This window comes from Balearica regulorum, chromosome 2 (genome assembly GCF_011004875.1).
Source record: "Balearica regulorum gibbericeps isolate bBalReg1 chromosome 2, bBalReg1.pri, whole genome shotgun sequence".
NCBI classification, from domain to species: domain Eukaryota; kingdom Metazoa; phylum Chordata; class Aves; order Gruiformes; family Gruidae; genus Balearica; species Balearica regulorum.
The window spans coordinates 117,969,006-117,995,944 of NC_046185.1; the positions used below are offsets into that span (position 1 = coordinate 117,969,006).

A 26,939-nucleotide genomic window follows, 5' to 3' on the forward strand; every position below is an offset into this window, starting at 1 on the left:
ATTTTGGTGGCACTGGAAATGCAAAATCATTGTCCAGGAAGGCAGGTGAAACTGGCATGTACATTGGCAATAGCAACGTCCTACTCGAGCTGGAATTCTCTCTCCTTGTGCTGGGAATGACTGTGCAAGATCTTTTCTTGTCGGCTGTAGGGACAGGAGAGCTTGTAGAACTTGTACGTCTGCTGACAGGTGTGATTAAGTCTGTAGAAGACAGCTTGCCAGAAAAGTATCAGAGCAGGCAGCCTCAGCAGGCTACTGCCTTGAGATTAAGAAATCCAGCAGTCTGTTTCTCATCTGACTTTCCTGCTGGGAGATGTGTGATGAATGAGAAGTGATGGGTCTTCACCTTAATGGGGCAGTGCTTTGTTTGGCGTATTTCTTATTCCACAGTCAATACACTTTCCCCAGTTAGTCCTTTGCCAGGAAATGCATAGCTGATCTACGTACTTGTGACATACTTGCTTTCAGCTCTTCATTCAAGTAGCAGAGCCTCTGGAAATGCCCCTTTGCTCTAAGGCCTTCTTACTGAGAACATGCACCGTGTGTGTTCTGCCTTTCCAGAAATGGATACTTATGGGCTCTTTCTTGGCAGTATGGCAAGCAGCTTTTCAATTGTGAGTGACACCATAATTTACAGTAGAAAAAGACTTAAGTAGGGTATCTTAGCCAAAAGAGCTCTATTCTTGTCCCTGTGCTGTTCAAGATCTTTTATAGGGCTTTGGCAGGTTCTCTTGCAAATGTGAGCTTCCTGTTCCAAGTCTTCCAGGGAATTGTTCACTTGTATACTACTCAGAAGCTTTGTGTAGTCTAGATGTTAGTAGGAAACCTCAGCAAGATGATGGCCCTCTTTTCCCGAAATGTCAATTTAAGTCAGTAGTCTTTAGAATGGGTTAAATGTAGGCATGGTGGTACTTCAATAGAGCCATGTGGCATTTGGAAGAAAAAATTGCTGGTGAAGCCCAATTGTGACAAAAGCTTGTGTTAACTTTCTGTTGTATGTTTTATGAGAACCTCTGTAGGGCAGGAACATTATTCTTAATGTTGTCATTTGAAACAAGGTGGGCTTTCTACTTTTTGCAGTTGTCTTCAGTGGGGAAGATACTGCGTCATGTATTTTACATATGGTTCATTGGCTTTTTTAAATCTATATTCTATTGGCTTGCTAGTGTTGTTATACATTGCTTACTATTTAACACTAATAAGGTTGTTAACACTTTTTGAAACAATCTATGTTGCTTTAGGGTGAATCATCCAGTGACAAAGCAGCAAAGGGGATGTTCTTAATTTAAATGTCAGAACTATTGGAACTGCTTTTAAAAAAGATGTTTTGGAGTAAGATTGTTGTTGATGCCAAGCATGAAGAATGTGAAGTGAAACCCCAAGGACATAGAGGGTTTTTTTTTTCCTATTTAAAAAAGCATTTTTGTAAAAAAAAAAGCATTTTTCCCCAACGTAAATATTGTGATGTGGCCTTCTGTTCAATGGACCTGGCCCTCAATGAAGACTGTAACTGCCAGTTTGAGGTTTGATGCTGGCATTATTTGAAATAACTCTCAGTTTTAGGATGGTCTTAATTCTTAAAATTAGAAAGAAGCCTCCTAAAGTATGATGATTGCTCAAAAAAAACATTAAAAATGTTTCCTTTATGTAGGAATCAAGTAACTGGAAAACTTGAGTGAACCAGGTGAGCAGTTCTGGCAAAAGGCGGCTGGGAGAACTATAACACTACCGTACATGTTTTTCTTAACTATAGGAACGCATTCTTAACTATAAGAAGCTATCCCCAACTTTAAGAAATTGAAGTTTAGCTTTTGTATCTGTCTATAGTGTGTTTTATCAGCATCATAATGCTCCTTTTTTTCCTTCTCAGTAATAGCAATGCAGCTCTTTGTTGAACAGTAATAAAATGGTACTGATTTGCTTCTTTTGGCTCTGTTTCCTAGCAGAAGAAACTTTGAAGTGTTAGAGGCTTTAGTAGGAGACAGTTTAAATGGAAAGGTTCTGCATAAAACAGATATGGTGATGAAGAATGGATGCTTGCCTTCTGATGTCTTAGCCGGGTGAAGTTAACGTTATTAAAACTACATACTGTAGCTTTTTAAAAAAAATTAAAAAGGGTTTAAGTAATTGTGGAACTGTAAATACAAATTATTAGTGAATGGACTTCAGAAAGGGTAAACTCCTTGCTGTATGGATTGTCTTCAGACTCATGAAGACAGTTCTGTGTTTACTTGCACAAAAAAAATCTTCATAGTTCTGGTGGGTTGACCCTGGCTGAGGGCCAGGTGCCCACCAGAGCTGCTCTGTCACTCCCCTTGTTCACTAGACAGGGGAGAAAAGGTATAACGAAAAGCTTGTGGGTCAAGATAAGGACAGGGAGAGATCATTCACTAATTATCGTCACGAGCAAAACAGACTGAACTTAGAGAGGGAATTCATGTGATTTATTACTAAGCAAAGCAGAGTAGAGGAATGAGAAATAAAACCAAATCTTAAAACACCTCCCCCCACCCCTCCCATCTTCCCGGGCTCAACTTCCCTCCCGGCTTCAACCTCCGCCCCCCCTCAGCAGCACAGGGGGATGGGGAGTGGGGGTTACAGTCAGTTCATCACACTTTGTTTCTGCCCCTTCTTCATCCTCAGGGGGAGGTGTTCCCCTGCTCCAGCGTGGGAGTCCCTCTCACAGGAGACAGTCCTTAATGAACTTCTCCAACGTGAGTCTCTCCCATGGGCTACAGTCCTTCAGGAACTGCTCCAGTGTGGGTCTCTCCCACGGGGTGCAGACCTTCAGGAGCAAACTGCTCCAGCATGGGTCCCCCACGGGGTCACAAGTCCTGCCAGCAAACCTGCTCTGGCATGGGCTCCTCTCTCCACGGGTCCACAGGTCCTGCCAGGAGCTTGCTCCAGCCTGGGCTTCCCACGGGGTCACAGCCTCCTTCAGGTGCCTCCACCTGCTCCGGCGTGGGGTCCTCCATGGGCTGCAGGTGGAATCGCTACACCCCCTCATCCCTCCCTCCATGGGCTGCAGGGGGACAGCCTGCCTCACCATGGTCTTCACCACGGGCTGCAGGGGGATCTCTGCTCTGACACCTGGAGCACCTCCTGCCCCTCCTTCTGCACTGACCTTGGTGTCTCCCAGTGTTCTTACATCTTCTCACTCCTTTCTCCAGCTGCAAAAGCACTCTCTAACTGTTTTTTTCCCCCTCTTAAATATGTTATCACAGAGGCGCTGATTGGCTTGGCCTTGGCCAGCGGCGGGTCCGTCTTGGAGCCAGCTGGCATTGGCTCTATCAGACACAGGGGAAGCTTCTAGCAGCTTCTCACAAAAGCCACCCTGTAGCCACCCCTACCCCCCCCCCCCCCCCCCCCCCCCCCCCCCCCAAACCTTGCCATGTAAACCCAACACAATAGTAATAAATGCCCAAGTTTTTCTTTTAACTTTTGAGTTCTGCAGCAAATGAGTTCAGGAGTCTTTCTTCTACCACATTAAGTGGTTTCCAAAGTGCTGTATTTGTTATGTAAAATAAACTAGGATTTCTTTTTCATTGTTCTATATTGGCCCTTTGTATGACATGAAACTGCTCTGAGATAATCTTGGTCAGCAAAGCATCCCTGACATTGTGGCACTTGTTTCCCTTTTTGGCTTCCAGACTGCTGTGAACTTCAAAGATTTTTCTGCAAGATCCCAGCTGAAATCAGCCTTTTTGTCTTTCTGAGCACCCTTTGAGATCAGCTTTGGGTATCAGAGTCTTAATCTGAGGATTTTTTTCAGAACGCCTTGTCCCCATGGTGAATGTCAATTAACTTCCTGCCTGAGAGATCCTTGCCTGTGGAATTGCTGGGTTGCAATCCTGCAGTCGTGAGCTGCTGCTGTTTTAACCTGAGCCAGCATTTGAGGAAGTATGAGGATTTCAAATTTTCCAGGTCCTCCTGGAGTTGTTTGGTTTGTTGTTATTCTCCCCTGAATGGCACTTCAGGTCTCCTTGCACGTGATCAGTGATCGGTTTTCCTTGGCCATGATAAATGCCTGTCCGGTCACTGGGGTTTCCATTTCTTTAACAGATACTTTCCTTTGCAGCTAACCTCAGCAGGTGGATTGGAAAATCAGCCTTAAGGAGGAAACTGAAGTGGAAACAAATAAATATTCTAAATTGTTAAAAATCTATATGTATGTACACACACTTATACCTTCATAGAATATATAAATATATAACACTACTGTTCATTAGTTTCACTCTTTTCTATGCATCATCCTGGGACAGTTGGCAGATAGTTCATACTGCTTCAGTTTATTTTGCACTCATTTCTAGAAGCTTCAATTAGATTCTAGGATTTATTATGTTGGTATAAGCATGACACTGTATCTGATAGTCTCCTCTCTCTAAAAGCTCATAGCCTAGAAGGCAACTTACAAATGGATAAAATGGGAAGAGCAGTAGTTAAGAGGTCTGAAGGTAAGAGCTCACCACACTCTGTAACCTTCTTTTGACATCTCTGCCCTGTGTTGTAGTCCCAAACGTCTCACTAGTAATCATAGTAGTACCAGGCAGTGGTGAGAATAAGGTAGACAACCCACCCCTTGTTTAGTTTGTTAACATTGTACTAATTTTTCAAGCAGTAAGAAGGGGAAACAATTTGTTTATATTTTCATGTGGCTGAATCCAGAAGGAGAGAGGAGGAAGGTGGGCTGAAATCAGCTGACCTTTGAGTCCTTGTGGAATGTGGCCGCGTTGCAGAGTAAGCAAAAACAACCTTTCCAAAACATTCCTGCAGCATTGCTGCTGTGGGAAAGAAGCTGCTTTGCAAAGTAGCAGGTGCAATTCTTCCTTGTAGGGCAGGGGGGCTGGGGGGGAAAAAGTGTCTTTAAAAAATCTGTTCCATGTCTTTGGACAATTATATACGCTTCCAAATAGAGAAGCATGGACTGTAGAAGCATACGATGCAAATTATTTTTATTATTTGACACATTTATTTCAGCAAAGGTACAAATATTACTTGCAACAAATTAAATGCTCTAAAAAATATTGGAGAACAACTGCACATTAAAATCAAATCATTTTGACCTTCTGTCTTGCACTCGTCAACTTTTAGAAGTAAAATATTAAAATGTGTTGCAATATCCAAAAAACTCTAATGGCATTGTTTGTGATGACAGGCGGTGTTAGTTCTGATTGTTCTTAATAGACTCTCTGTTTAAATGGTTTCAGAAAAAAATGCACAGTTGAAGAGAAGTGACAACAGTAAAGAAAGTATAATTTTTCTGAAACTATTACACCACAACAACTCCAAAAACATCACAGTTTCCTAACCCAGTCCATTTTGCAGCACAGATTATAGATGATAGAAATGAACTGTTCGTGCTCCTAGTTGTTCTCAGTAATTTCTGAAATGTAAAATAATTGGTGTGATTTCCCCTATTCAGGTATAAGACAATGAAGAAATTAAAGTAAAATGTAAGTATTGGGTTATGAGAAAGCTATATTAAAAACTGAAAATAAGACTAATGTTCATAAAATTAGAATAACCTTAAAATTCACCCATTGAAATTGGACAAATGAACCAGGGTCTCAAATGTATGTTCTTTGAAATATTTGTGAAAATTGAGTCCTGAGTAAAGAAATTCATGAATGCTTTGAAAGATGACTGCGTGAGCATGAACGTTGTGCATGATTTGAAAGATGACTGAGCTTATGATTGAGTAGAAACTGACATTAATCAACTGTGAGATAAGTCTAAAGGAAATCAGGTATCTGTATTCTTGCTGCTCATAGAACTGCTTGTTTTTCTCCATGCCCAGGGTTTGGTCTTATCTAATGTATGCCATCCAAACTCGTACTGAGTAAAACACTATTAATTTTTTTGTTGTGTAGTTGTCATATTTTCTGTGTGCTTCACAAACGCTTGTGAATTGATCTCCATAGCATGCCTGTGAAAATAGGAGGTGGCAGTATTGACCTTTTATACCTGTGCAACTGTGTTGCATAGGAATTGAGGCTAAGGTTGTTGAAACTCTGCATTCAGTATGAGGGATTGGCTTCAAATGCTACTGACTAAATTTCTCAGAGAATGTCATGTTCCACAGGAATTTTCATGCTCAAGAGCAGCTCCAGATTTTAAGGTATGCATGCTGGTGCAGTGATCTTCAGTCCAAATAAGAATTATTTTCTGCTTCCATTTAGTACACATCTGCTCCTGACTAATGTGGCACACCTTAAGGATTGAGATTTGCTATGCTAATAGTTAAATACCTTGCACCACTTTCTTCCTTGTAAGCATAGCCCTAATTTCTTCTGATCCCTCCTGCTCCTGTTCTTTCCTGGGGTGAGTAATTGTATGGAGAGATCTGCTTAGCATCTCAGTCCTCAGAGACAGCACACTCGCTGGGTGGAAACTTCTGTTCATGTGCAATGTCTCTGGCATGTAGGAGGAATGTTTAATGAAGCAGGCGTGATACAGGTGGGATCTCCAGTTCTCTAACCACATCCACCAAGTTTCTGATGTAGGCAGATAAGTGAGGAATAGAAGGTATTTTGAAGATATTTTACTGTTTTGTTCAGTTTGTGCAGCTGCTTCAGCTTGAATGACTTTCTGGATGCCTTGGGGACAATTACTTTTGGCATTGGGGGAGCTGAGGTGGACAAGTCAGTTCAGAATGAATGTCAGTCACTGGGGCTGAACATGACAGAATTCATCTGTCAGTTACCTTAAAGTGGGCTTTCTAGTGAAGGCTTTTCTACTCTAAGTCACTTAGTTATACCTTGAATTGTCTTCTAAGCTAGTTTAAAACAATGTGAAGGCTTTGTCAGTTAAGGTTCTGCCAAAAAAAAAAAAAAAGATGGCTTATTTGGGTTTTGTGTCTTAACTGATTTAAACATATGTTTTGTTGTCTGAAACTTATTTCAAAAAAACCTGTGGTGACTAGTGTTGCAACAACTGAATAGGTTTACTGATCCTAACTTTCTGCCCAGTGTCTTTGTCAAAGGCAGTTCAGCTTAAGTCAAAGGGATTTTAGCTTAAGTTAAATCATGAACTGCAATGGCTTAAGAGACCACTCCATGTTCCTTCTGCTGTTCCTCTTCCTCCTCCTCACTCCCCTCTGTGCAGCTAATAACTACCATCAGATGGATGTGTTGAACAACCGAAGAAGGTAATCTCCCAGTAGTTTCCTAAATTTTATTTGTGAGGTTTCTCTGGTAGGCAAGGTGTGTGCTTTGCAAAAGCATTAGCAATATAGACAAATTTATAACAACAGAGAAGTTTTTGAGGATGGAGAGTTATTTGTTTCCAGATGAATTTTTTTTAGAAAATGGACACAAGGCAGCTGGAATTCTGCTGATGAAAATTTTTGTCTAAACTAAGATCCCTACAGGTTTTATTGGCAGAGCTGTGGCAGTTAGCAGCGTGACCTGTTTCTTAACTTGTTTAGCAAAGCCAGTGAGCAACACTAACAGTTACACCACAACAATTATGCATTGACTGGTACAATTTATGCTGTGAGGAGAACTTGGTACAAGTTTATTATGCTAACATAATTTAATTTAAATTAGTCTAATTATATACATCCTAGAGGATTTACCAGTGTAACTATCTAAAAGTAAATCTGCCTTGTTTACAAAAAACCCACCTTGTCTAATATCGATCAAAGTGTTTTTTACTGGAGCAGGTGCTAATTCTTTGTTGCTCTCAAATGGTTTCTAACTTAAGCAGACAACCTGAAGGTACCTATACTATACTCTTAGTCACCTGATGAAAGAACATCTTTGTACTTTATCCAGATATTTGAAACTGAAGAATAGTTCTTTGCTTGTCTTATGGGAGGTTTTTATTCAAGTTTTTTGATTAAAATCCAAAGATCAGTCTTTCAGACATGGAAATAAGAACATTTAGAACATTGATAGAATTAAGGTAAGACCACCAGTGTTTCCTGTATTCTGCTAATGTGTCAAGGTGTGTGTATACAGTATATCAAATTGCTTTAGATGACATAAAGGGAATTTTCAGAGATTCTCAATCTTCAGCTACTTTTCCAAACATTTGGTTCATGTTTTACAGAAGCAGAATTGTGAAAAGTGCTTAAGAAAAGATGTTATTCTGGACTCTCATTAACTGTGGCACTAATCTTATGATACCTGGAAAGATAGAGATTCCTTACTGAGCTACTGAAATTCAGTCTATGCATAGGGCTTTATCAGAATCATTGTCTTAAAATTCACTCTTGTCTTCTCAGAGGTGGTAATTCAGATCATGAAGCACTGGTAACTTCCTTCTCCCCCCCACCAGACACCTATTTAAAAGCAAGCTGCCAGCATTACCAAATAGTAATAAGGGCTGACCCAAGGATAAATAAGTAGATTTTGCAAAGTCTTTCTGAAAGCTACGGAAGATTCAGGAAAAATCCTAATTTCAGAGACTAACAAAGGGCAGAATGTATATTAAAGAATTAAGTATGACCTTTGCAACATCGTCCACTAGGACTGAGAACAGAATTTGGTTATTGAGCACTGGGTCTGTCCAGTGCAAGTACCATGCTAAAGATCTTTGTTCACACTTAGGTTTTGTGTCATTGTGTTTGAAGGAGTGTTTGAAAGAGATTCCAAAAATTGTTTGCTGTAATCTATAGGAAGCATCATCTGATTTCTGTAACATACTTATTTGTAGTTCGTATGGACACATTTGCTTTCTGGTTCGTATCAACACTTTCTTTAGATTCTGCAGCACACGCACCCTGCCCCCTGTCCCCCACCCCATGTTTAGTGAGATAGGCTCTGTGTTCTGGTGGGTTGCCTTTGCACTTGTCCTGACCTGAGTTCATTTCATTTGGCTATTGCTCTACTCCCTTCAGCCTATGCTTAGGCTTTCAGCAGCTGTACTGTTGTTTATGCTGCCTGGAGTAATTTCCTTCCCTATCTCCACTAACTCATACCCCAAGTCATCCATTGGATTCTGCTGGCACAGTGTTTATACGGTCCCACAGTGAAGCAGACCAGGGAACCTGCCTCATTGAAACCATTCTTGGCCAGTTTATTTTATTCTCAATTTAGGCACTCCCTGTTGTGATTTACTATTTAGCTGTACTAGTACTAGAATGAGGCAGGTCAGTAGGAGTGAGTGGGGATGCCGATCAACCTATTATGCAGAAAGCTGAGTAAGTACTTGATCATATCCTGTCCACTTAGCCCATGCTGAGCTGAAGCTACTGTCAATTCCTAATTTACAGCTGATTGTTTATTATCCCACAAAACCAAAAAGGTAACAGTATTTTTTATTTATTAGACTCCAGAATGATCTGCATCTTTTACTTCTGCTTCAGTGTCTGGTAGATAAGAAATGAAACTTTTGAATTAGTTCAGATGTGGTATAGCTTTAGGGGTTTTTTTTGTTCAGAAAGAAATTGTAACCTGCATCATGTGTTGCTCAGTAAGATACTGTGTACAATTAGAGTTCTGAGGGATAAAAGGCGTGTATAACAGTACCCTTTTCAAAGTTTACTAACACTTAATTTGTGATGTGCATTGTATCAGAAAATAGTTACAATTTTTTTATTGGGAAGTCTGTTGAGAAAAGCTTTTAAGAACAAAAGTGAAACAACATTTTAGAGTTTGTGTTACTTCTAAGTTTTTGTACTAGTTTTGAAATTCCCTTTTTCATAGGGAGATTTTTGTTCTGAAATGTTAGTCAAAAGACTCACAGAAGCAGAAAAAAATGAATTTGACTAGTAAAGAGTGGCTACCAAATATAAGTTAAGCAATTTTTTATTTTTAGACCAGTGCTTGTATGCTTTATTAAAGTTAAGCATGCTTTGATTAAACAGTTCTTTGTTTAAAAAAAAAACAAAACCCAACAAAACCCAGTCCGGTATCACTCTCATGACATCTTTCTTCTCCCATATAGTGTTGTTCCGTTGTTTTGTCATGCCCATCACGCCCATTTGTAGATACTAGTGCGGAAAGCAACAAGGTCGTAGAGCAGGTGAGCAGTCCAAAATTGTGATGATATGGAAAGATTTCAAATGATTCAGTCGGAAGAGGGGAAGAACTCAACTGTAGGAGTTAATTCCTGGGTGAGAAAACTGATCCTACAAAAGACTAGGTAATTTCTTTGGTTGCATACCAGTACCCTTTCTGCTGTTGAGCTATTAACAATGCTAAACTCAAAGCCTTGTGACTGAAAAAAACTTTCTTTAAAAAAAGACTCCTAGGGCCTCACAAAATGTTAGAAATCCTTAAATTGAACTTATGAAGATGTCATAAGTTCTTACTGATGTGCTTACTAGTCTGCAGGGAGTGGTTTGTTTCCTTTGCCTCTGTCCTGAGACTCATTGAACTTAAGTTTAAAAAAAATAAATAAACCACAAATCCACTGTAAAACTCACAAGGTGCTTCAGCTGCTGTAATTTACTTCCATATCAAGTCTGTTTGTTATGTTTGGTTGATTCTCGGCAGCTTCCTGAAGTGGAACTTAGGCTTGCAGGTCTGGGTGCATCTGTCCAATCAGAGTGCTTGAAGGATAAAAACAAGTAAAGGTTATGAATGAAAACTAACAAATAATGTAGATAAATGTCTTGTGTGGATCTCCTTGAGATGCTGTTCTCTTCTGGGCCTCAGCTGAGGGAGGCCCCATTGGATTCAGTGGGTTGAGTCCAAAGGTAGGATAATGTAAATTGCACTCATTTGAAAAAAAGCCAGTTAATGAGGCTCTGGATTTTAGTTATCTACTGGGCGCTTAAAGATGTTAAATGCAGTGGAGTTACAGCCCCTTAGAATTGTTTATAGTGTTCTTGCTATTAGGAATGCAGTGGTTGAACTTATCTGTACTTGGTCAAAGGATTATGTGTTCTGTGGGTAAGGTTAAGAACATGCACTGTTCAGTGGAAGGCATTAAAACTTGAGAGAGATACTTCTAACAAATTTATGATCTCGGCTTGGTCTGAGAAGGTGAGCAACAACAACAGCAAATCAGCTTATCAAAATATGTGTGCTCTGTCAGATATGTCAGTTTTGAGTCTGTAGGCACTGCTGTCTGAAATGAGAATTTTGTAAAGCTCTGCTGGTGAGAGGAAACTCAAGCTTTACAAAAGCATGAGAAGTCCTTTGAAGGCATCTACGTGTTTGTGACTATTATGTATCTTGTTAGCATAGTAAAAGACTTTCACCTGAATGGAGATTGAGTTCAGTGGATTGAGTTCTGTCATTTTTTTGGTTAGTCTCTTCAGAAGCAGTGACTTGGTAAACAGAATTGGTAAACATACCTACAAAGAGTTCAGGAAGGGAAAGGTTGAATAATATTTTTTCCTCCTCGTGCAGTGTGGAGTTTTGACTTGTATACACTATAAAGAGAGGACAGTTGCTTTGCACTTTATTTTGGTATGCATATGTGATTATGCAGTTGAGGAGGAGAAAGATTAGTGAAATAGAAGTGAATGTGCTTTTAGAGATAACTTTAAAGAAGTGTCACCTGCCAAAACCCCCCCACATAACCTTTTTTATTACCAGGCAGAGAGGCAATAAAACGATTTCTGGGACTATTAATTTCAAATAGAAGTGGTCTGTAGAAATGAACTAGTTGTTGAGACTAGGGAAGATGGGAAATGCTGTGTGTGGGAACTAGTCAAATGGATTTTAAATAGTAGTCTGTCCTTCTTTCTCTCTTTAAAGTAATAAATAGTTATTCCTTAGATAAAGGATTTTCTTTTATTCCTCAGGATGCATTATTGGATGATGTTGAAGTGCTAGAAAAATCTGTCTTGTAGTCCATGCTATTGTCTGATTTTAAAAGGCAGACTAAAGATGACAATGTCTACTTATTTAGCAAAGGCAACTTCCTCCCCTTTCAATCTTTATAATGTACAGAAGTGTAATATGAGTACTTGAAATCTAAACATTTTCTAGGGTTTTTATGTTCATGGCCTGTATGTGTCAATGTCAGTGTTTGATTTCTCTAAGTGTATGCCCTTGGCAGAAAATTGGTAAGTGATGGATGGGAATGCAAAGTACTTTTTTCCCTGCTTTAACAATGGCATTTGGGTATTTATGTAACTCAATAATAATACAAGACTTGTATAAGCTGTTAATTGCTGGGGGCGGGGGTTGCCTCTAGTGTCATGGGATCACTGTGGCCTTAATATTTTATCAGGTTGCAAAGAAACATGTAGTATGAGCTTCCTAGGGGCTTACTGTGTTGTCACAAAATCAATGGGTTAGCTTTGACCAAATTTTGATCAGAACAGAAACCTTTCATGAACTGTTTATATAATTCTAAATGTTTTTAAAAACAAGTTCTTTGACCATATGAAAACTATGTTTTAACCTTGAAAAATTTTAAGATTTCTTTCCCATTTATGAAAGTATGTACTGAGTATGTACTGCATATCAATTGTAGTTATTTTGGTACTATGAGACTTTCTTAAATGTCAGGGTATTTTGAGAGGGACAAATGAGGTTATGAATTGAGCATCCAGGTGGCTGTTTGTACCATCTAGTTTAACATGGTGCCACTGTGCCAAATTCTTTCTTTCCACAAAATTCTGCTCTGACCAGGGCATCCTCCCTTTTAGGAGCTGTACAAGATTGTGTGGCAGAAGGGTGTGTTCTCGGTGTAAACGGCATATTTCCCTCCTCTTAGCCAGGCAGGTACTCATTCACTTTGTGGAAGGACTTGTTCCCTCTCCTGTCTGGAAGGAGAAGAAATAAGCTGCTATAATTTCTTCTTTCCCGTCTGGCTGCTATTGGCAATTATGACAGATGGTGTTGGAGATACACATGTAGAAATGCATTATGTACAGCGTCTCTTTACAGCATCCTTGAGCCTAGGCTGTCAAAATTTGTTAGATGTTCCTATATCATACCACAGGCACCATGTCCAAATTTTGCTAGATATGACTTCAGTGTTTTTACACTAATCAGCTACAAAGGCACATGAGAGATCTTGTTCTGCATAGAGATGTTGAGATGTAGTAAGTTTACTATGAAATTTTTGGTGGTAGTGGACCCTCATGTTTCCAAACTGCACAAGTATGCAAACACAACAGACATAATTCCCTGCACTATGAATAGGAGATCAGGGATTGTAAACTGAAATATTTTTGAAGAGTGCAGTCACCAAGAGTTTGTTTTTTCAAGAAGTCCTAGCTTTTTGGTTTGGTTGACCACTCAGCCTTAACTGTTTTTTCCTTATGGGTTTTTATTTGCTCTGTTGTTAGTAAAATACATGTCTTCTCTGCCTGAGACCTCCATTTCAGCTGTGCTCTGCAAGTAAGGGAGGACATTCTACCAGCTATCCTGTTGGCCTCACTCTGAAAGAGTTGAGACAAGACCCTTGTTCCCAAGTGCTCAGTTGCTGTAAAAGATTTTTTATTTTTATTTTTTATTTTTCCTCTCAGGAAGGAAATATTCTACTGGACTGATTATCTCCATGTGGTTAACTTGTCTTGTCATAATATCTACCTGATTCAATTATTGAAGATATTTAAGGATTCTGCCAAGCTTCACCTTGTACTTGGAGTTTTAGGCTTGTTATGCAGTTTTAGGCTTGTAGCGCAGCCTGGGTCTGATGACCTTGTTTGATTTGACAGCAAACTTGAGCTCATTTCTTTTAAAAAAGGGCTTTCTTGGTAACACTAGTATTTGCAAGAAAGTGTAATCCAGACACTGTTTTCAAATTATTTTCTTTTTTCTTATTCACGGTGAAATCAGAGTTCAAGGTCTTGTAATTTTACATATGGTGAATGATCAGGATTTTTGTAAGTTATATTAAATGTTTGAAAATAGGTATTGTGAAAGATGCTTATGTCAGTTTGAAAACCTTGACATGTTACATAATGTTTAACAGTATTTTACATTTATGTAGGTTCCTCTAAAGAAGGAGGAGCTGGAGCTGTGGATGAGGATGATTTTATTAAGGCATTTACAGATGTTCCTACTGTACAGGTAAGGTGCTGTGTATCCTCATGTTTGTTTTCAGAAATACACTATTTGCAATACTATATGTTAGCCTACTTTTAAAACTTCTTTAATTTTACGGTCCTCTAAGCATCATTACTTTTCCTTCTTTCTGAATTTACAGTGTCCATGGAAAACTCTTTCCAATTAGTTACCAAAACACACCCTCCCCTTTTCTTTATTGTCCTACTAATTATTATCACATTGTGTTTCAGCTAAAATCCATTATAATTTTTCTTAATCTTTTTCCAGGGAGCTACTGAAAATAATTATATGTTTCAATTTTAATAAAAAATTTCCATAATGTTTGAAAAATTTAGGACTGCAATTTCATGGGAAATCATTTAAAAAAAACAATTGTATTTTCAAATGTGTCTGAACTGTAATGATGTGTGTCTGGCATACATGTCTTCGTCTCTAGCAATACTTAAAAAAAATTAGTGCCTTATTTGAATACTGATGAACCTGTTGGATTCGGAGTTCTTAGTTGAAAGATTTTTACTTTCTGTTCTTTAAGTGTGGGAATTGCACATACTTGGTACTTTCACACAGTTGAGTCATTTAACATGCTGGTATCCTCCTAGACCTATTTTGAATAAGTTTTCCTTGAGCAGCTGAGGTATAGAAGGCAAGCAAAACCTCAGTCGTCCATAGTTCCCAAACACCAGAAGGATTTTGTATGATTTTCTTGGTACGTACTTTTGTTCTATTTTTATCTCCCAAGATAATAGCGTAGTTATTTGTTAGATCATAGAATGGTTTGGGTTGGAAGGGACCTTAAAGATCACCTAAAGTGCATATTACCAGGTCATGTTGAGCTCATCAGCCAACACCCCCAAGTTCTTTTCCTCTGGGCTGCTCTCACTCCATTCTCCACCCAGGCTGTATTTGTGCTTGGGATTGTGCCAACCCGTGTGCAGGACCTTGCACTTGGCCTTGTTGAACTTCATGAGGTTTGCATGGGTCCACCTCTCAAGCCTGTCAAGGTCCCTCTGGATGGCATCCCTTACTCTCCTCCTGTAGGCAGAAACACTGTCTGCTTTTATGAAGGAACGCTTTATCTCCATGCTTCCTGTCACATTGCAGAAATCTTTGTCCTGTGCTGCAAGAGCTTCATGTTTCTTTGCCTCTCCAAACTGTGTTAGGAATTCTTTAGAGGAGGTCTTAATATTATTTATCCCTATTATGTTGAACAGAGACATATTACACGGCACAGAAAACATACTGCCTGTAGTTCCGTGACTTAATATTTGCAGTCCCATGCAGAGTTCTCTAATCACTCAAGTTGGTTAATAACATTGCAAGAACAAAAGTTGGGTAACTGTATGTCATTGACGAGAGCATGTGATTTTTCTGACTGCTGGTGACCTAGGAAGGTAGGTCATTCCTAAACTGCAAGAGGTGGAGGACAAACACCCATTTGTCTTTACTAATCTCACCCGCTTTGGGGTGAGGGTGCAAAATGTGTAACTGACCTCAAAACAACCTATTTGTTTCATGGATGAGAATGTAAGAAAGACTTGCTGGCCAGGCAACGACAAGAAAAAAACCACACAAATTTTTTTGGGGAGTATCCTTAGGAATAATGACTTGCTGCTGTCCAACTTCATGCTTCTAGTTGTGGACAATCTCTGGTCTTTCCAAGACAAGGCAGTTCCCATGTTCTGAGGCCATGTTAATTACTAAGGAAGAGAGAAGTTTCTGTACTAGACCCTGTGAAGAAAGAATGTTTACAACCTGTAATTTGCCAGGTTATTCTAAAAGCAAAGGAAACGTGTTAGACAGAATGGGGAAGAGTTGTTTGTACATTATTGGGCCCATTCCTATGTCTTTCTGTTTTCATTACATTTTTGGGTATTAGTAGTGCCTTCAGTGAAAGTAAGGAAGGGAACTATATTATGAAAAAATGGATCCAATTCTGAATCAAGATTAAATGCATCTGGATTAATCAAGTAAATCGAGGTTAGTTACGGTGAGTGCATGTTTAACTCATTCTTAAAAGCCTCCAATGACGGATCTGTCTTTCCAGTAACCTGTTCCAATGACTGCTCGTCATTGTTTTTAGGAATATCATGTTGTTTACTCATATCTAGTTTGCAATTCCCATATTGGAAATGCTTTCCATCTGTATAGTTATTACTCTATTTGTGTTTGAGCTTTTCATTTTTCTGTCTTTGATGTTGCACACTGTTAATGGTGTGTGTGTGTTGCCCTCTAATGGATAACAGCAGTTTATGAAGAAGATGGGTGATTTTCAGATAGAGTGTGATGGATCTTTGTGTCAAAAAGAGAAGTATAGTGGTGAGAGGATTGTGCCTTCATATTTAAGATTACAACCATAATATTTTACAACTCTGTTTATTTGCTTTTGCTTAAATTGAAGAAAATTCTGTGTTCAGGTTACTAGGAGTAACTCCCATTAATAGCTAGAATTTGTTTCAAAACAAATTGTTAATTGTTTTTAGGAAAGTCTGATGTGGGAACTTATGAACAAAAAAATGTATTGTGTCATTGAACACAGAATTTCATCTTAGCCTTCTAAAAGCATAATTAATCAAGGGTAGAGAGAAAAGAAATTATGAAAATATTACCTTTTATTCCTCTGAAACTAATATAGGTATGGACAACCTTGACAATTTGGGATTTTTCAGTGGAATTACAGTTTTAATTTCATGGCAAGATGAAATTATACCATTTACTAATTTTTTCATTACAATGCCAATTTGAATAGCAGAAACTGCATAGATCCAATTCTGTTTGTGCCAGGTAATTAAAGAAAAAATAATTTTTTTTTTACCTAGGAATGCAAGTAGGGCGGGCATAAACCCATTGTACCTGTTGCTTCTGTGCTTGCCTATTGCTTAGCATGTTTTAATCCTGTGGCAGTGACTAGAGCACATGGTCTCTGATAACATGTAGGCCAACAACAAAAAAATGTCCTATTTTTGAGGAACTACTCTGAGACAGCTTACAAAAGGTATTTGTACCTTGACCATAACCTCAGACTAAGTTTCAAGTGTGCACTAGACAGATCTCAGTTAGCTCCCACCAAAAGGCGTGATCCTACTTCACTTCTTGTTGCATTTCTTTGTGATAAGTTGGCATAGGCTGCTGAGCTGGCAGAAAAATTTTTGCCTTTCCTCTTGCAGGGTTAGCTTTTTATGTGTTAAAAACCTGAATTGGGAAGGAGACAGAGCAAAGTGGGTGATGGTAAAGGAGCCTGAGGAGGTTGAATCGTGTCATGAATTCTAATGGCATTAGGGTCACCGTAATGTGAAATTGCATGTCTAGTTAAGCAGTGACTAGTCCCTTCCACTTTTAAAAGGAAAATAAGAATTTTCTTTGGTAATGGAAATTTAATTTGATAAAAATGCTTACCAGGACACACATAATATTTATTCTTAATAGCGTGGTAACTATAGAATTAGTGTTAAAATAAATTAGTGTTGTGTAACAAGTATTATATGCTACCAGTATACACAGGTGGGTTAAACGGTGATACAAAACTCATGTTTGATTTTGTGGGCAGTGGAGTAGAAAGTCTGTTAACATTTGGATCTGCTGTGTTCATTAAATCATTTGCTGCTCTTAAACAAGTTATGTATCAGATGTTTATTGACTTCTAATGAAGAAGAAAGTAGTAATTGTGAGGAATAGCTTTTTGGTTTTTTATGGATGCAGTTGTGTCCCCTGGACAGAACTGCAAAGGTGCTTCCACAGAGTACCCTGGAAAAGCTTACACACCTGTGTGGTAATAAAAATTTCAATTTTGTTCGTAAAGCATATTCAGAAATTGTTTTTTACATGACAGTGAAGCTCGTCTGGGTGTACTAATTCATCTGTTTCTGAAGTGATTCCTACCCTGTTTATCCTACAAACCAGATATGCAGGTGTTTTAGAGCATGGATGTCTTCCACTTCCTCAATATTCCACTATGAAACAGACATCTCCATAACCATGTTCTATTAAAGGACTGGACAAAAGTAAATGTCAGTAGAGTCAGGGTCCCATGTCTACTGTAAGTTAAATTCATTTGACGTGCTCAGGAAATTGGAACAGTAGACTGTATTTGGAATGACTCTTGTGATAATTTCAAGGTGCCTAGGAAAATAAGATACTTTGTAGAAAATACGCGTTCAGCTTAACTGTAGAACAGAAGGACGTTCCTAAGTCTTTTTACAGTAAAATAAAAGATGCATATATACATGCAGAACAGTGTGGTCAAGAGACCAGTGTCAAAGCTTTTCAGCAATTCATGCAAAGCAAGATATGCTAACCATTGATCCTTGTTTCCTCTACACGCTCTGTGCTCTTGCACATAAAAAAAAAAAAAAATATCTTGGACTGAAATAAACAATGAGGGAGCATCAGGCACTACTATTTAGGTGCTATGTAAGTTACCATGCTGGCCTTCAGCTTTCACCCTGGAAGGATATGAGTTTCCTTGAAGTCCTGAATCGTATCTGCCAGCCCTATGTGGATGTCTTGAATGTGTCTCACGTAGCACCAGATGCCTGTGTATGGGAAACTCAGTTTAGCCCAGTGTGTTTATGTAAACAACTTTTGATCCAAAAAATTGGAAATCTTTAGCTGAAAATATATTTTAGAAAAAAATTCTGGCCAGGTCAAGTTTCTGGATATGAAGCGAATTACTAACCTCTTCAACTGGTTCTCTATCTGGGGGACAAAACCCCTAAATTCTGCATATTCAGTGGAAGCAGAAAAGTGTGTCCTGTGGCTTATGTTTAGGAGAATAGAGGGGAAGTCAGTTTTTTTCTGATGTTAATAATATATTTTCATGACTACTTTTTTTATTTTCTTCTTTAGAAATCCACAGTTGTGTGTGTACAGTTGTCAATAAATGCATTAATTCATGTATTACCAATTACCATGTATTGGTCAGGCTTCAATTTTGCTGCAGTTACTGTGTAGATAATAGAGAACTCTGACTGGAGGCTGCCCCTTACACTTACTTACTGACTGCATAAGTTAATAAATGCTAGGCTTGGAGTAGTAATACACTCTTGTAACACGGAAGAGAGTCACTGCCCCAAAAGAGTTGCATCAGGTTAAAATCTGTTGGTTGAGTATCATTGTAATAGTGGGTATGAAAATGAAATTGAATTGCAATAGTATTGCAACAGGTTATCTAAAACCTCTGCTCGTTTTGAATTTTTTTTTTAAATGGAGTAAATGTAATTCTGTATACGATTAGTTCATTGCAAAGGTGAAATCTTGAGCAAAATGTTGATTCTTCAGCTTTTCTTTTAATGAATATTCACTACTCAGTGATATCCTCAAAGATTTGCCTTAAAACACCCATTTATACCTCTTACACAGTTCTCTGGAACTTTTGGGGCAAGATTTTCAGAATTGTAATTGCATTTTCAGTCTTCTCAAACTATTTTCCTTCATCAGATAACCTGGGATATTAACAGTACAAATTTTTTTCTTCTTTAACACTTTAGATCTATTCTAGTCGAGAACTTGAAGAAACGTTGAACAAAATCAGGGAAATTCTCTCAGATGACAAACATGATTGGGATCAACGAACTAATGCGGTAAACTTTTTATCTGGTTTCAGGTTTGGGTGGGTGTATTTCATTAAGCACAGGTAGCTAGATATTTTAAAATGTTTTTTTTCTTAAAGTAATTACAACCCAGATAATCAAATTTTCATTTTAATTTTTAAACATTGAATTTCCATATACCAAATAAGTTTGAGCAAGTATTTTAAAAAGGTCTAAATACAGTTTTGCTGACATTTAAGTGGAAGCTTTTCTAAAAGCTGTCGGGTATGTTTCAGTTAGCATTTATGCAAAATTACATATTCTGCTGGTAAACTGCTAGCATTAGTATCTCTCGTGTGACTACGGTAAGTTGCAGGATTTAAATGTTTGTGTGTATGTAGCATTTATATTTTGGTCAGATTTATAGCATCTTAGTGTTTGGAAACAGGTATGTGAACAGAATTATGTATTTGTATATTTGTAGACTGGGATCTGAGACTTTTTAGCTCTAGAATTTAAGTAATAGAATTTTTTTTACATTTTTTTTAAATTACTGCCATATACTTCAAAATGATGCTTTGCTTTAAAGATGTGTCTCTGTACATTTTTTGCAATGAAGTTGTTACTTTTTTATTATTATTATTTGAAGTGCATATGGGTAATGTCCTAAACTAAATGCCTTAAATTTTTTAGCTGAAGAAAGTTCGGTCATTGCTTGTTGCTGGAGCTGCACAGTATGATGGATTTTTCCAGCATTTACGGTTGTTGGATGGTGCTTTCAAGCTGTCGGCCAAGGATCTCAGATCCCAGGTGGTTAGAGAAGCATGCATTACTGTAGCGTAAGTATAGTTTATGTGCATTTGTATACGTTGCTAGAATTTAGCATGAACTTGACTTAATCTTTCCTGCAACACTGATAAAACATTATCTTGTTGGATTGCTATACACTATGACTGATAAAGAGTCAAGTTTAGCATCTGAAGCCATAGATAAAAAGAAACATGTAAAGGCATTAGTTCTTCTAGGCGGTATATGTAGTCGATAATCCTGTGACAGATTGTATGTGAAGAACAAGTTATTGCACTGAGTATTTGGTGCAAGTTAATACTATCTGCTGGAAGTACTACTGTAGTATTGGGGGCTAGTCTTAGGGGCACTTATGCTTGGGTGATTGGCACAGGATTTTACTGTGTTTACTTGTAATAACAAAGTGAGCTGCCCTGTAGTGTTTTGAGCCCTTCTGTTTGACTGTTGTCTGAGATACGGTTAAAAAAGATAAAGTGAAAACTTCAGTAAAACATTGTACGTTTTGGTGAGGTAATCTTTCCATGTGTGTGATAATTTCAGAAGCTGTGGCTCAGCAGAAATAGGATCTCCATCCTCATCATTTTGGGAGCTCTCATTAAATTCAAGGTTTGGGGGGGGAAGCTTTATTTTTACACCAGAGCAGTCTTTCCCACTTTCATGTTTTCCATAGCTTTTTTTCCCTTTGGAAAGGCATTAATGTAACCACTGATTTTAAGTGGCCATGTGGAACAAGTACATCCCAGAGTTCACCCTTGCTGTTCTGGTCTCCTTATTGAACAGATCATGGGGACCTGTTGGAGCATACAGCTGTCCTTGCCAGGGAAATTCAGGCTTTGAGAACATAATGCTAACCTTTCCTAACATGAAGTCAGGAGTAGCGTAAAAGTACTGTGTAAATGTCCTCATCCTGTATTCAAAAGGAAAAAAATCCTGAACAATAAATCTGAAATCTTATAGAACTTATACTCAGTGTGTTAAAAAGCAGAAATACTACGATAGTTTATGCAGATACGAGAATTTTAGCCTTTCAAATTGTGGTATTTGTTTTTCATTATGAAATAAAGTTATTAGCATTCAACCTCTTAACATGTCTGCTAAGTTAACAAAATTGTTCCACAAATCCTGCATTTCTAATGAGGCAAGGACTCGGAAATAATGAAATCAAGAAATTCTGTTGTTTGGAAAGACAAATCTGTACAGTGTACAATGAATTCTGTTATTTTAAGAGTAACAAATTATTTTTTGTTAATAAGTTTTATTTCTTTTTCCTAAATAGCCATCTTTCAACTGTTCTGGGAAACAAGTTTGATCATGGCGCTGAAGCTATTGTGCCTACTCTTTTTAATCTGGTTCCCAACAGCGCCAAAGTGATGGCAACTTCTGGGTGTGCAGCCATTAGATTCATTATTCGGGTAGGTGTTCCTCTCTCACTTTACTTCCTAGGAATGTTCAGATAGTGACTCTTAGAGAGAATAACAATTCTGAAATACAGGATTATAAATCATTCTTTCGTGGAAAAGTAATTTTTCTCACAGCTGGACAAATATTATTTATTGTTGAAACCACTCAACAGCACTACCATCATAAAGATGGAGGAATAGGTATGAAAAGCAAGTCTGTTTTCATGATTTTTTTTTTTGTAATATGTTAATTGTAAAAAGACAAGCATATTTCAAAGGCTAACTGTGTTTAACTACCTTTTTGGAGAAGACAAAGTTAAGCTAGTATTTAAGAAGCTAGTAATAATTAAAAAAAAAGAAAAGAAAAAAACCAACAAAACAAAACTTTCTTTTTACAAAAAGAATACATACTAAAAAAAAAATCGGAACTGTGGAGTTAATGATAAAAGGTTAAAGAGGCCAGACATATGTGGATCAGTTCAGAAAGCACAAGTTCATGGAAGAAAAGCCCAACAGAGATTTTAATCCTCAGGTTTCACAGGTTTCTAAGATGCATTCTTTAAAGCTATAGCATATAGGGGAATGCTGTCTACTAGCTGGTTTTTTTATTGTCTGTTCCTTAAGCATCTGCCACTGAGTGGTGTCTGAGGCAAGATATTTAGCTAGATTTTTGGGACTTGTACTGATATTTTTCTGTTCCAAATAGAAGTGGGAGGTTGCCTATACTTTCTGCATTAAAAGCTGCAGTGTTCTTAATGCTAGGCACTTAATGCTATTCACTGTGACCTCATCCGTGGTTTTAATTTGTTGTAAGTTGTTGGAAACCGAAGTGGTTTAATCACTCGCGCCTTTTATTGCCATCCTCAGTATGTTTTGGAATCTGTACTTATTCTGTCTACGCGTGCCTCTGATAATGTGCTCTGAGACTTCTGCATTACCTTTGTGTCGGCACTCAGGCTAAGAACCACTGGCGTTTTTTCCTCAGACTCTTACAATGTACTGAGAGATGGTTAATGGCAGAGTTGAGAGTGGAGGAAGAAATACACCTTACACAGGATAATTAAAGTTGTAAGAGAGGAATACCATTTCTAGTAATATTAGACGAGCTCGGGCGTGTGAGAAACTAACCTTGTCTTGTTGTTTACAGGAGCCGAATCAAGCACCAGCAAAGCAGCATGAAATAAAAAATCACTGATTATATTAAATTGGCTTTATTGGTTCAGTTCAGTTGAAGACAAGACTACACATCAGATATAGCTGCTCTAATCTTCTTTAAACTTCTGTTACTCTTAGCTGTAATTTAACATATTAGATTGGAGGCAAAGTAGTGAGAAAATCCTTCCCATAGTGTTGAAATACCCAACCAATAAATGGCTTATGCAGGGTGTTCTGACAGAAAATTCATCTTTCAGTGGAAAAAGAAAGAAATAAATATCAGAGTCAAATGAAATGCAGTCCCACTCTCCTTTGGACTTCTGTCCTTTAGATTAAATCAGAGTTGGTCAAGGAGTGTGTGATCAGTTGAATATTTAGGACCGAAGCCATGACAGCTTTTGGAGTCAACGTTTTGCTCAAAAACTCCTACCAGAATCCACTGACAGCCAGTTCAGATCCTGGTGCTTTAGTTCTAATTGCTGTGAGAGTGAGTGTATGTAAAAAGAGGGAGGCTGAATTACACCAGTGATGCTGAAAAGCTCTGTCTCATCTTTACCCCTTTCTTGGATTTCATATTTCTTCTTATACCGTAATCTGATTTGTCTTCATTGACTGTTAGTAACCAGGAAGCCAATTAAAACAAAACCAAACCAAAGTGGGGGGAGGGTGCATCACGATGAGATGGCATGATGGCAGAAAATCTTTCAAAGGGAGGTGGGATTCAGGTTGGGCAATTGAGCTGCGAGGTAGGTTGGGAGGAAGAATGTATCATTACAGTTTCAAAGAGATAACCAATGAAATGTGCAGTCTTAAAGCAGAATGAAAGCAAGCCTGCGGCTTTGATTCCTTTGCAAAAAAATTTACGATATCACTAGCTCCAAAGACTAGGAATATACAGGTTTCTCCATCTGTAAAAACATTTTATTCTTTCCCAATACTGCTTATTGTTCCCTTTCTGCCAATCATGTGGCACTTCTCAATTTGATAACTATGCAAAACACAAACAAACCCCCTAAAACCCTGTTTAAAAGTATATCAGTACAAACAAATGCAATTGCAAGGCTCTTCCAGATTTTTGGATTAATTCCCTCCCAATTCTGAAGTTGGCAGTACTCGGAACACTAATAATTATCTCTCTGCTTTTTTTTGGTAATTTCTGTGTTTATATCCCACAACAATAACCTAAGGAGAAAGTATATTACATGAGATACTAAGAATTGTCCAGTACTGTACTTTTTAAGCAGTTTTTATTATAGGCTATAGTTTCACCCTATATTGGGGACTGGTTTAGAAGTCACATGTTTAATCAAGAAAGGAATAAAGAAATGAACCGAACATGGATTTGTTGAACCATGTTACTCTTACTTGGAATTAAAATGTTAATACTTTGTGTCTGCAGTTAGTTAAGCTGAAGTAAGGCTGCTTTAATTCTGAATTAAAGTATTGCATTTGGATTTAAGGTAGTTTATCTTATCCACTTTAAATGGTAGTTCAAGGGTTTTCTTTTCCCATGAGGATGTTAGGTGTTTCCATATAGATTATATACATAAGCTTGCTTATATTACATGCTATGCTTTTATTGTTGTTTTGATATATTTTGCATTAAAAGGAATTTGGTCTTTGTAGCACTAATCGTATTGATTGATCCCTAAAAGAACGTCCATAGTTGCAGATCGATTGATTTGCTTTTTGCTCCATAACTCTGAATTTTAAGACTGCTATGTCTATTGCTTTTTTTCCTGTGCCAAAACTACAGTAACATCAGCTTACGGCTCCTTTGAGGAGACATGTTTGAGCCTTCATATATGACTTCTGACAGCTAAATATTGCATATCATGATATTGTTGATGGCATTGGAAGTGCTGTGTGCTTGACATTTTGGAAAAAAAATAGATTTAATCAATTCATGTGCTGGCAGAATTTTCTTATTTAACAGTATTCTACAAGTAGTTTCAGTGAGCATTTTAAATGAATGCCATTTTTATTATGTTGCTAATTCTGTTTGACTTAATTGGTACAGTACAAATTGAGGAATGCTTTTGACATTAACTCTTTTTTTTTTTCCCCCCTTCAGCATACCCATGTGCCACGACTCATACCTTTAATAACAAGCAACTGTACCTCAAAATCAGTTGCAGTTAGAAGGTGAGTACATTATAAATAGAAAATTATTAAAGCTGTTGGGTTTTTAAATGTGATGTTGAAAATAAACAGATTTGAAGATTCATGGCCATTAACTCTGAATACACAAAACTGTTATCCAGTAAACTGCCAAAATGAATTTCAGCAAAGTTACATTGGATGATGTTGAGAAATGGTACTTTCTGCCATACTGGGGGATGTACACTGTATCCTTCTGCAGAATTTATTCTAATATAAAACGTTCCTAACACTTGTTGAAAAAGTACCTTCTGATTTAAAACCAGAAGGAAAGAAAAAAACCTGTAGTTGAATCTATGTTGCTCAGTCTAATGAGAATAAACAACACAGACATTGAGAGGCATTGGGAGAACATAAAACTGATACGCGTGTCTTTGCGAAGAACCAGCCAGAACTTATTAGTTCCTGGTAGGGCCAGACTTGACAGGCCTAGTGAGGTTAGCTCTTGTCGAAGCACTACAGCATACTGCATGCAGGGTGTGCCAGCACCTTGCTTTCCTGATACCAGGACGACTTTGTAACTTTCGTGCGATGTGTTTTGAATGCGTGGAGCTAGGCTGTCTGATACTGTGCCCAAAATAATAAACCTCCCACGCTGGGGACTGTGGGATTGAGACAGTGGCTGCTATCTTAGATAGGATGTGGTAGATCAATTTGTTGTCATGTTGAACAACTGAGGTGCATCTTCAGCATGTTGCTTTTTCCAAGAACGTGATACTCAGTTGGATTGGCTATTGACAAAATTAATTGGTTTCTGACAGAGCGTCATTTTCTGCACAGAATCTCACTAAAGCAGTTAACGCTGTTTCTGGACCCACACTAACCCTGAAAGCAATATAGCTGTGTATGCAAGAAATAGCTTGAGCACCTAAACTATTTGTTCTGAATCAAAGCTGTCTTTGCCTCCAAAGCAAGTGTTATCTCAAGCCAGATTATACTGACCTGTCATAACTTCTGGTTTGACTGCAAAACAATTCACAGGGCTTCAGTTCCTCCACTCACTATGGCTTCGATGAGGAACATTAGACCGTAGGTGGTTTGGTACTGTAGTTCACAGTCCAACGAGTGGCAATGAAGGCAGCCAAAATTGCATTGTTTTCATACTGACTCTCATTCCTTCGGAAATACAAAGGAAAACTAGATCAGTTACAATAGTGAAAAGCCTTTCAGGGTTTCTTGCCATGTCTTGTACATGGCCAAAGGATTTGGGCAGAATAAAAATTAAATCTGCCACTCCAAAACAGGTCAAAGATGCAACATAACCAGAAAAAGTAGTAGTTCCAGACAGCATAGGCCACTACCTTTTGGAAGACTTACCTACACCTTCCTAATCCATGTTGCTTTGATTTGTTCACCAGGATCTAGCTTCAGATATATTTTAAAGTATGTCTTTTGCTAATGACTGTTTGCAAAATTGTCAAGAATTCTGAATTAATAATGAATAATGTTACATAACTTAGATTGTACAGTGCCAGCAAATCTTCAGGAGTGCTTTCGATATGGAGAGCTCTCTATTAATGGTCTCATGTTTTCTTTTATGCTACATACTCAGTAATGCCAGATGAAGGGATGGGAATAGTGTTTGGGGCAGAAGTACACAGCCATAGAAACATTATGTTGTGACTTAATACTTTAAAAATTCAGCTATTATTTTTTAATATTAAGATTTTATAGTTTGTACAACTTTTAAACTTTACTGATTTTTGTCTGTTACTTTGGGGCTAATGAAACTAATGTAGCATATGTGTAATAATGTGCAGATTGTTGAACTACATCTATTTTTTTGAAGTTGAGGATTAGTTAGTCTGCATGTTTGCTTTCTCTACAGAATATTTTAACTTTGTAATAAGGTGACCAATGTCCTTATTTGACAGATAAATGTTATCTATTTGTTTCCCTCAGGGGGAAAGAATAAAGTTACTATTTATTCTGCAAGCACATCAGAGAAATGAGTATTAATTATAACTTTT

At 37.9% G+C, this 26,939-nt stretch overlaps 1 protein-coding gene across 47 annotated transcripts in view; it reads left to right on the forward strand.

Annotated features, from left to right (window-relative positions):
• Positions 1 to 26,939, forward strand: part of CLASP2 (cytoplasmic linker associated protein 2) — a 146,879-nt gene that overhangs the window by 60,751 nt on the left and 59,189 nt on the right. For all 47 annotated transcript variants that reach the window (XM_075745510.1, XM_075745506.1, XM_075745508.1 and 44 more), the window contains 5 exons: positions 13,846 to 13,925; positions 19,406 to 19,498; positions 20,141 to 20,286; positions 21,531 to 21,666; positions 24,884 to 24,954. In XM_075745510.1, the coding sequence (XP_075601625.1) occupies positions 13,846 to 13,925; positions 19,406 to 19,498; positions 20,141 to 20,286; positions 21,531 to 21,666; positions 24,884 to 24,954 (526 nt within the window). The remainder of the gene's footprint in view (positions 1 to 13,845; positions 13,926 to 19,405; positions 19,499 to 20,140; positions 20,287 to 21,530; positions 21,667 to 24,883; positions 24,955 to 26,939) is intronic.